The 10,892-nt window shown below is 41.7% G+C and overlaps 1 protein-coding gene and 1 long non-coding RNA gene across 2 annotated transcripts; both read left to right on the forward strand.

Annotated features, from left to right (window-relative positions):
* The first annotated feature begins 5,758 nt into the window (after window positions 1-5,758).
* Window positions 5,759-6,906, forward strand: LOC134315297 (uncharacterized). Its single transcript, XM_062996385.1, has 3 exons — window positions 5,759-5,833; window positions 6,213-6,304; window positions 6,396-6,906. Exons 1-3 carry the CDS (start codon window positions 5,825-5,827, stop codon window positions 6,904-6,906), a joined length of 612 nt encoding a protein of 203 aa, XP_062852455.1. The 5' UTR covers window positions 5,759-5,824.
* Window positions 6,907-6,984: 78 nt separating this feature from the next.
* On the forward strand, window positions 6,985-8,692 carry LOC134314610 (uncharacterized). The gene is made up of 3 exons (XR_010012407.1): window positions 6,985-7,045; window positions 7,131-7,302; window positions 8,648-8,692. It is a non-coding gene; the product is annotated as an uncharacterized LOC134314610 (long non-coding RNA).
* Window positions 8,693-10,892: the final 2,200 nt, after the last annotated feature.

Consider the following 10,892-nt stretch of genomic DNA (forward strand, 5'->3'; position numbering starts at 1 on the left):
CATGGCACATCATAATAATGCTTATTAATAATAACAATCATAACAATAATAATAATTTTGCCTCCTTTCATTTTCAGTATTTTTTACCTTTATCTCCATGCCTGGTTTAGCTCATCTGCAGCCCACAAAGCCCACAAAGCCCTGACTACTCAAGTTTTTCCCATGATGCTAAGAAAAAAGTGTGCTGTGCTGTACTGGGACATGCTGAGACATGATAAATGTTTCTGACAATCAAAGCCGAGTTGTAGACGTCCACGTGTCTGTGCGTACAAGTGTGCATGTTGGACAGAGCCTGAGTGAGTGTTCAAATCCTGCTGGGTCCTCTCACAGATCAGAGATCACAGCTCTCTACCACACGTGCTCCAGAGACCCTGATCTCCTGCAATATTTACTGCCTACATGAGCCTCCCAGCCACCCCGAAACACCTTTTAATAGACACATCACACCAAATTAGCCACTCCACGCTGCTCTCGCGTCAGTATGCGCTACGTTCATGAACATGAGATATTTAACACATGCTGGTGCCTTTGGGCAAACATTTGCTGATTGCAAAAGTTGAAACGGCGGCAGAGTGACACAGTGTGGGTGCCACACAGCTCCAAGGTCCTGAGTGAATGAAGCTATGATCAACTGGGTATGTGTATAGGTGTGTAGGTGTGTGTGTGTGTGTGTGTGTGTGTGTTCGGCTTGGTATAAGTATGGGTTTGTGTTTATGTATGTATGTGTTTGCGGGCGCCACGGTGGCTCGGTGGGTTGCACTGTCGCCTCACAGCAAGAAGGTCCTGGGTTTGATCCCCAGGCGGGGTGGTCAGGGTCCTTTCTGTGCTGAGTTTGTATGTTCTCCCCGTGTCTGCATGGGTTTCCTCCCACAGTTCAAAAACATGCGGTCAGGTTAATTGGAGACACTGAATTGCCCTATAGGTGAATGTGTGTGTGTATGTGTGAGTGTATGTGTCTGCCCTGTGAAAATTTAAAAGCTGGGATAGGCTTCAGCACCAGCACCTGTGTGTGTGTGTGTGTGTGTGTGTGTGTGTGTGTGTGTGTGTGTGTGTGTGTGAGTAAATTAGTGAAAGTGCTCGTGTCTAAGGGTTCCTGTTTGTGGGGTGTACATGTCTGTAAGATGTTTACATGATTACATGAATGTGTGCATGTGTGTGTGTGTGTGTGTTTTTATTTGTTATTAAATTAGTAAAATTGTGTGTGTGTGTGTGTTTTTATTTGTTATTAAATTAGTAAAATTGTGTGTGTGTGTGTGTGTTTATTTGTTATTAAATGAGTAAAATTGTGTGTGTGTGTGTTTGAGTAAATGTGTGACTTTGTGTTGCGCTGCAGTTAATTGGTTAGAGGTGTAATTACTGCCCTGTACTTAGCATTCCCTAAAACCATCAGTAAATCTTACAAGAGAGAATGGGTTATGTTTAATTTGTGCGATAGCGACACTGAAAATTGAACCTGGATGGTAAACTGGTATAACAGCTGCGCCACCTGAACGCCATGCTTTTTAGTTTAAAACAAGAACGTGGTAATTTACACTAGAAGTATTAATACATAATCAGTTACTACTCAGTATGTGTAGATATGCTTAGGGTATGAATGTTAGTAGTCATATTCCAAGAACACTGCTACAGGTGGTGCACATGACAAGAAGTGTGTCAATTGCATTTTATGACGTCCAAAACCCAGTCCTGGCTGATTTAGACCAGTTCCTATGTTCTAGCTAAGAAATCTCTATTAACAGTAGAATTTACTACTGTCCCTCAAGGTCACTGATGGGAGTATAAAGGGTGATCAGTTTCTTTGTCACTGCGATTCTTCTCTTATTTCTACAACTCATTTCTACTTGTAGAATTTCATTAAGAGTTTTTCCCACCACAGTCTTTTTTCAACATACACTTTCTGATTATAGGATGTTGTTGGCTTAATATTTTTTGTTGGATAACTATTCTCCTCCTAGCGCTGATACTGAGGTGTTTTAAAATTCCAGCAACATGGTTGTACATTTTTATAAATCTTGAAAAAATCCTAAAAGCAATGTTTTCACTTTGTCATCATAGGTGATCAGATGTAGATTAATAGGTTAAAATAGCAATGTTATTGCTGTTTATATAAGTGGGGGGGGGGGGCAAAAGTATAAAGACTCTTCAAACTAGTGAACAATGGCAGCAAATGTCCTATCTTAAACAAGCTTTTAATGGGTAGATCAGATTCACCTGCTCAAAGTTGTCTGAGCATGAGCTTCAATTCCAGGGATCAGACTCAAGAAAATCCGACCTTCTGTTCAAAGGAATTTACATGGTCACAAATGTTCTCTCTGTCTCTCTCTCTTTTTTCGCTCTCTTTTCTCAGCCTAATTTTAAAGGACACAGTCAGTTAATCAGAAGTTGTCAGTCACATTCATGAACAAGAAATTAGAAGGCCATGCCACAAAGTTATATGACATTATACACTGATAATATAATATAACATTAAAACCACCTCTTTGTTTCCACACTCACTGTCCATTTTATCAGCTCCACTTACCATATAGGAGAACTTTGTAGTTCTACAATTACTGACTGTAGTCAATCTGTTTCTCTGCATGCTTATTAGCCCCCTTTCATGCTGTTCTTCAATGGTCAGGACCCCCACAGGACCACCACAGAGCAGGTATTATTTGGGAGGTGGGTCATTCTTAGCACTGCAGTGACACTGACAAGGTGGTGTTGTGTTAGTGTGTGTTGTGCTGGTATGAGTGGATCAGACACAGCAGCGCTGCTGGAGTTTTTAAACACCTTACTGTCGCTGCTGGATTGAGAATTGTCCACCAACCAAAAATATCCAGCCAACAGCGCCCCATGGGCAGCGTCCTGTGACCACTGATAAAGGTCTAGAAGATGACCAACTCAAACAGCAGCAACAGATGAGCGATCGTCTCTAACTTTACATCTACAAGGTGAACCAACTAGATAGGAGTGTCTAATAGAGTGGACAGTGAGTGGACACTGTATTTAAAAACTCCATCAGCGTTGCTGTCTGATCCACTCATACCAGCAAAACACACACTAACACACCACCACCATGTCAGTGTCACTGCAGTGCTGAGAATGATTCACCACCTAAATAATACCTACTCTGTGGTGGTCCTGTGGGGGTCCTGACCATAAAAAAAAAGGGTGAAAGCAGGCTAAAAAAGTATGTAGAGAAACAGTTGGATTACAGTCAGTAATTGTAGAACTACAAAGTGCTCCTATATGGTAAGTGGAGCTGATAAAATGGACAGTGAGTATAGAAACAAGGGGGTGGTTTTAATGTTATGGCTGATCGGTTTAGAAGGCAAATAGTCATTTAGTCAAAAAAGCAAAAAATAATAAAATCCCAAATCTGTTATGACCTGCATTTGGCTTACAAAATTATGTTAAGGTTTAGACTTAAGTTTTAGACTTAACACACACCTGTAAGCAGGAATCAGAATATTTTTTTCTTAGTTGGAAACAAAGGTTATTAATGTCATTCATGTTATTTAAAGATTAGCTACATTTCTTTAAATCACAATCAGATAGATGAGCATCTGGTTCCACAGGCAGTTTTCAAAAAAATAAAAGCCCTATAACCCCAATATTGTCTTAATTAGTCACTCGACGCTCCTGCTCCTACAGAACAAGAACATTTGCCTTGAAAATTGCTGGGTGCTTTAGTTCCTTTGTCATAACAGATATTTAGGACTATTAACACAATTTATTTTGAAACTATGTCAAAATGCCAGTCTGCCAAATTATCCACTGAGATTTCACTTTGCTTTGGGCACCAACAGTATGAACAATATGAGATTATTCAGCCAGCGTAATGTTTTCTATTTCATCATCTCTGGCTCCACTGTAATCGTCTGACTACCATGCGCTAACATCTCCCTAGCCTCAGATTCCACTTTATACAACATCGACAGATTTCATTTAACCACCAGCATCGAATCAGCACTTCTTCATTAGGATTATCTATCATTTCTGTCCTTGCATGTCACTGCAGCCATATATGGCTTAATGCAAAAAAAAATACATTATAGTGTGTACTTAGTTTCAAATTTGTTTCTTTTTTTTTTAGGGCTGGCTCGATACCACTTTTTTGTGTCCGATACCAATGCAGATACTGCAAATTAAGTATCTGCAGATACCGATACCAATCCAATACCATCATTTCTCCTCTCAAAAAACTAAGCAGTAACTAATACATGTCTCAATGCACCATGGTTAAACTAGCTATCTAAATAACAATGCTCAGACTGTGACACAAATATTCTAAAGGAATAAATACAGAACCTACAACATCACACTTATACAAAACTGCTGTTTTTATTTTCACTTTCATACACAGAACATTTAGCAGCATTTTGACTTGTTTAACAGCACTGTACAAACATTTAAAATAAAATTTATATCTGTATTTCACAAATAAATTATAATTTCAATATAATTTCAATGCACCTTGAAGAGGCAGCGAAAAAAATTATAAAATAAATAATAAACAATATTATTTATAAACAAAAATGAAACAATTAAATAATAAAAAATAAACAAATGTATGTATTTTGTAGCTTGGAGATCGCTCACATTCTCAACAAAATTTAATCCATTAGTGTTATGAAATAAAACAAACTACACCGTTTCCCGTTTAGCCACAGACGTTCTCTTCAAAATCCAGCAAGGTTTAATCATCTAAAAACGTGACAGAACTTTAACGGAAAATCTCAAACAAACTCTGCGTCAATTCTATTTGGTCCATCGCGTTTGATTGACATCCACATCTTCCAATTGTAGACACTTTATACGACACACCGTAAAACAGTGTTTTTAGTTGTGGCAGTAGTAGATGATTTTTTAAAAGCTAAAAGTTTAAGTTGGTCAGTGTGTTTTAATTTCTGAATGGCCTTATTTACATTAAGTGTTATTGACATTAAGTGTTATTTACATTAAGCAACAGTAACGGATCGGATTACACTTTTTTACCTTCCGATATCCGATCCAGTGATTTGGGCCAATATTGGACCGATACCGATACAGAGTACTTGTTCAGTGCCAGCCCATTTTTTTTTTTTTTTAGAACTTTCTTTCCCACATATCTGATTACTTTAGCATTTACAATATATTGCTGGATGTTATATTTCTTTTAAAGTCAACAGATCTTTTTATGATGACTGCATACTAAAAGACACAAAGGAAAAGATTTACAGTACAAATGTAATATGCGGTTTCTGTTTCTAAAATCTAACACAATATTAATAGAGCACACCTAATATTTGGTTATATGTGTTGCTAAAGGTCTTTTCTTTAAAAACATCCACTTTTGATACATCAACAAGCTTCTGAAAGAAATCTGTTTTGATTTGTGATCCCTTATAAGTGGAGTTTTGAATTGAGAAGAATTCATATTTTATCTTAGACTTAATTCTTAATTGTGTTGAGGACAGGACTTTGGGGGGGGGGGTGCAGTATATGTACAGTATGCACAGTATATGCTGCAGTATGTTCAGTATGTACAGTAGATGTACAGTATGTACAGTAGATACTGCAGTAGATGTACAGTATGTACAGTAGATGCTGCAGTAGATGTACAGTATGTACAGTAGATGCTGCAGTAGATGTACAGTATGTACAGTAGATGTACAGTAAATGCTGCAGTACCCGAGAGTTCCGTTTCACCACGGTAACCAGAGAGGTTCGGAACACTGGTGATGCTGAGACACCCACGACTTACTGAAGGAGCTCATTTGCATTTGAGACACAGAGCAGAAAGCAGCACCTTTATCTACCTGTGAAACTACAAAAGCTAAATCTCAACCGGTCCATCAACATGGATGAGGTTAGAACCGTTAGATTAGCTTTAGATTGTTTTACGTTGGTTTGTTGATCTGGTGTTTTATTTCATATAGGTTTAATGAGGAAATTAAACAGAATTTGACTTGTTTGGTTGGTTTTCACATTGCTGTAAGGCCTTGTGCTGCTAAAAAAAGAGGTCCTGTAGTGCTTCTAATATCAAATAAACTCTAATAATTACTTGCAGGATCAACACAGGCTTTAAAAACGTCAAATCGAGGTGTTGATAGTTAAATTAGTTAACTTGGTTAAGGCAGCTCTGTGCTAACAAATTTTGGTGTCTAAATAAGCAACTACTCTGTATCAAGAACTAAAAAGCTTCTTATTTGACATTATACGCCCTGTCCTGTCTTTCTGCCTCTCAGTCACTAAGGGACTTCATGTACCTGGAGATTTTGGGTGAAGCGCCCCATAACTCTGAAGTAGAGTTTACTCAGCTGGAGCTGGAGGTGGCCCGGTGAGCACACAGACAGGGCACATACTGAGCCGATGGGGTAAACCCCGGCTGGCTTCTGGCTAAATCCAGTCCTTTTTTTAATCTTTTGCAGTGAAGTGGAGAGATTGAACAATTTACTGTCACTCGACCTTCCGGGCTCATCCGAGGGCTACTTCAACTACGCCCTCCCCGCCAGCACCTACTCACACCCGGTTCCCTTCGCCGGAGACGAGCAGAGCGGAGAAGAGCAGCTGCAGGAGCCGAGCGGCGAGCCTAAGGGCAGGAAGCCAAGAGGCCAGGGGCAAAAACGGAAAGCAGAGGATGAGAAAGCGCCCAGGAAAAGGCATCGCCCCGAACCGCGGCAAAGTCGCTACATGGCTGACCCGGCAAATCCAGCAAGCCCAGGAAACCATGAAAACCAAGGAAACCTGCCATACAAGGCACACCTGGCAAACCTGCCATTCCAGGCAAACCAGGGAAACCTGCCATACCAGGCAAACCCGCCATACCAGGCAAACCAGGGAAACCCGCCAAACCAGGCAAAGCTTCCATACCCTGCAAGCCTGGCCAACCTGGCAAACTCGGCTCCAGGTAAGTATTTAGGATTTTTTCTCTGTAAATAGTCAAAATTGATGCTTTATTGTTACAGTTTGTGTCTATTTTATAAAAAAATCTCCATCGTTGTTGTGTCTGTTCTCTTACAGACACCAGCAGCTTTAACCCTGTTCCACCACCCCGCCCGATAATACCCGAATACATCACGTGAGTCCCTCACCCTCTGTGGTCAGAACCAGTCTATATTTCTACACCGGGGTGTGTAAACTTTCACTCTTTCTGTCCTCCACAGTAAGTACACCACAGTGGTATCGGTGGAACAGAGGGACAGGTATGTTGAAGACATCATGGCCGCTAGTGACAAATCCAGCTTCCTTTATGGTCATATCAGAAGGAACCTGCAGCACTTTTTTCTCAGAGAACAACAGCTCAGGTTCATGTTTCTGGGATCCGAGTCGTATCAGGTAAGGACGATGATGCTGCATCGAGACGGGGGATAATGGAGATCAGTGCGTGACTCTCTATGCGTCATAAGGATCTCCATATGAAGCATAGTCACACATCTTGTGGAAGAGGGTATTAATCAAAGCCCTCCTCCGTCAGGAAAGGGGAAATATGATCTGGGAATTGGATACGACTAGATTAGGTAAATAAAATCTTGTATTGGGCGCTCGGGTGACCTCTGCTGGCTGCTTGATGATGCTGCATCGAGACGGGGGATAATGGAGATCAGTGCGTGACTCTCTATGCGTCATACGGATCTTCATATGAAGCATCTCGGGGAAGAGGGTATTAATCAAAGCCCTCCTCTGTAAGGAAAGGGGAAATACGATCTGGGAATTGGATACGACTAGATTAGGTAAATAAAATCTTGTATTGGGTACTCGGGCGACCTCTGCTGGCTACCTGATGATGCTGCATTGAGACGGGGGATAATGGAGATCAGTGCGTGACTCTCTATGCGTCATACGGATCTTCATATGAAGCATCTCGGGGAAGAGGGTATTAATCAAAGCCCTACTCTCTTAGGAAAGGAAAAATATGATCTGGGAATTGGATACGACTAGATTAGGTACATAAAATGTTGTATTGGGTGCTCGGGCGACCTCTGCTGGCTGCTTGATGATGCTGCATCGAGACGGGGGATAATGGAGATCAGTGCGTGACTCTCTGTGCGTCATACGGATCTCCATATGAAGCGTAGTCACACATCTTGGGGAAGAGGGTATTAATTAAAGCCCTCCTCGGTAAGGAAAGGGGAAATATGATCTGGGAATTGGAGACGACTAAATAAAGTAAATAGAATCTTGTATTGGGTGCTCGGGCAACCTCTGCTGGCTGCTTGCATGACGCTGCATCAAGACGGGGGATAATGGAGATCAGTGCGTGACTCTATGCGTCATACGGATCTCCATATGAAGCATAGTCTCACATCTTGGGGAAGAGGGTATTAATCAAAGCCCTCCTTGGTTAGGAAAGGGGAAATACGATTAGATTAGGGCGGTGCAGCGGTGAAGCTTGCCAGCCCAAAAGTGCGGACACGAACACAGATTAGGTCATTTGAGGGAGAAAGGGCGACCTCTGCTGGCTGGATGGGTGTGTGACTCTCCGTGCATGATACGGATCTCCATACAAACCATATGCACAATTGTCAGAAGGGAAATGTGTTAATTATGGCCCTCCTCAGGCAGGGAATCGGATACGACTAAATTAAGAGGGAAAAGTAGGCATGGGACAGTAAATAACATCTGAAATTTCTCTGAGTTTCTTCTGTCGGTAATAAACAGTCGGAATCTCTTCCTTGTGCAGGAAATGTGTGATCTGATGCGGCGGGAGTTGCTGAACGCGGTGCAGGTGAGTTCAGATAATAAAAAACACGACGTACCGTCGAAAACGCTCCACACGTGAAGCTCACGCTCTCTGAACGTAAATGTTCTGTGTGTCCGCAGCACCAGCCAGGTTACATTCTTGACTGCAACCGCTATTTTTACCTGCAGCGCATGCAGGCACACATCTTCAGACTCGTTGATGAGTTTGACCTCTCCCACGGTCAATCTGACATCTGATCAGAGCCTTCAAACCCGCAGTCAGGAGGAGTCGAGAGGATCCGGCAACCCAGATATTTAAAATACCCCCCCTGCCCTCCCGTATCTTATTATATACACTGGTTTAAACAGTCAGCATTGCTACACACGCTAACGGCTCAGGCTAACAGCTAGCCCTGGCGAGTTTCTGCTCGCTTCGGTTTGTCGATTTATCGCCGATCGATTTGTTTCTCTCATCGTCTTGTTCCTCTGATCTCATTGGGGTTCGCCTCATCTTAACTCCAGAGTAGCTAGCTAGCTGGCTGCTCTGGCTTCAAACTAACTTGCTAGCTTGCAAACCGGGCCAGCTACAGTAAGCGTCCGCCCGTGTTAGCCACTTCGAACCGATATGGTCACCGACCACTGACTATACGGTCGATTAACACTGTGGTAGACGTTTACTGCCTGGCTTGGTTTACAAGCTAGTTAGAATAGTGTGTGTCTGTGAGTGTGTGTGTGTGTGTGTGTGTGTGTGTGTGTGTGTGTGTGTGTGTGTGGGGGACAGAGGGACAAGACGATGTACGGTTTGCACGATCGACAATAAATCAACACAGAGCTGAAAAGTCACCAAAACAGGGCGTGTCCTGAGCTAGAGAAACCTATTAGCGTGTGTAGCAGTGCTAACAGATCATTGTTCAGATTTGTAGCTCAAATAAACAGTTGTAATCTGCCCCCGTTCACAAACCTACCACCCGTATACGCCCCCTACCAGATAATTGAACACTGTGAAGATCCCCTCGCCTGCTGATTGCTCAGACCCTTATTTGTTTCCTCCACCCGTCCCTGTACGTTCTTCTGTTTGTAATTAAAGAAGATTATTGCAAATGTCTTGTGTTTATTTCTTTTTAAATCCATTTATTTATTTTAAATAAAGGGAAAAAAAGTAATGAATTAAAAGAAATATAAACTTTAGTTTCTATTTTATCTGCCAGGAAATATCGGAGGGCTTATTACATTTATTAAATTATTAAATAATGAAATGTATTAAGGGGCAGCACGGTGGCTCAGTGGGTAGCACTGCAAGAAGGTCCTGGGTTGGATTCCCAGGCAGGGTGGTCCAGGTCCTTTCTGTACAGAGTTTGCATGTTCCCCCCGTGTCTGCGTGGGTTTCCTCCGGACGCTCCGCTTTCCTCCCACAGTCCAAAAACATGCAGTCAGGTTAATTGGAGACACTGAATTGCCCTATAGGTGAATGGGTATGTGTGTCTGCCTTGCGATGGACTTGCACCCATTGAAAAGCTGGGATAGGCTCCAGCAACCCCACGACCCAGATTGGATAAGCGTTTAAGAAAGTGAGTGAGTGAATGACTAAATTATTAAATTATTATTATTATTCCACCCATTTTTGTCCGTTTTTGCCCATTTTTGCCTGCAATTGTCGAGATATCAATCCGAGTTCCAACTCAAACCCAAATCATCCGTCACGTTAATGACACCACAGCCTATTTACAGCTTTTGGATACCAGCGCCCTTCACCCGCTACGCCCATTTTTTTTTTTTGCTCCATTCACTTCTATTCATTTTTTGAAGGACAGGTTGATCTACTGAAGTTCTGTTCAAACAACAGCTTAAACACACACACACACACAAACACACACCTGTCTGAGCAAAAGCATTCACACCCCCACATACTTTACCACTGCTGAGCTGCAATCACAACTCAGGAAATGCACCTCTCTAGTTTCAAAGATGGACTTTGTATAAAGTTGTTGAGTTTTAGAGGATTTATTTGTTGCTCACCAGAGTTGTAAGCAATTGCAACCAACCCAATACCACTCTACCCTTGTACTTGTACAACCCCAAATCAGAAAAATTTGGGACAGTATGGAAAATGTAAATACAATAAAAATACAGTGTTACTTTGAAAAGTTGGGACGGAGGCAATTTAGGGCTTTTAATGAGGGGAAAAAACTAAATAATGATGCAATTTTAAACAGTTGATGTCAACAGGTGATTGTTAACGTGGTTTG

Source organism: Trichomycterus rosablanca, chromosome 5 (assembly GCF_030014385.1).
Source record: "Trichomycterus rosablanca isolate fTriRos1 chromosome 5, fTriRos1.hap1, whole genome shotgun sequence".
Classification (NCBI taxonomy): Eukaryota; Metazoa; Chordata; class Actinopteri; order Siluriformes; family Trichomycteridae; genus Trichomycterus; species Trichomycterus rosablanca.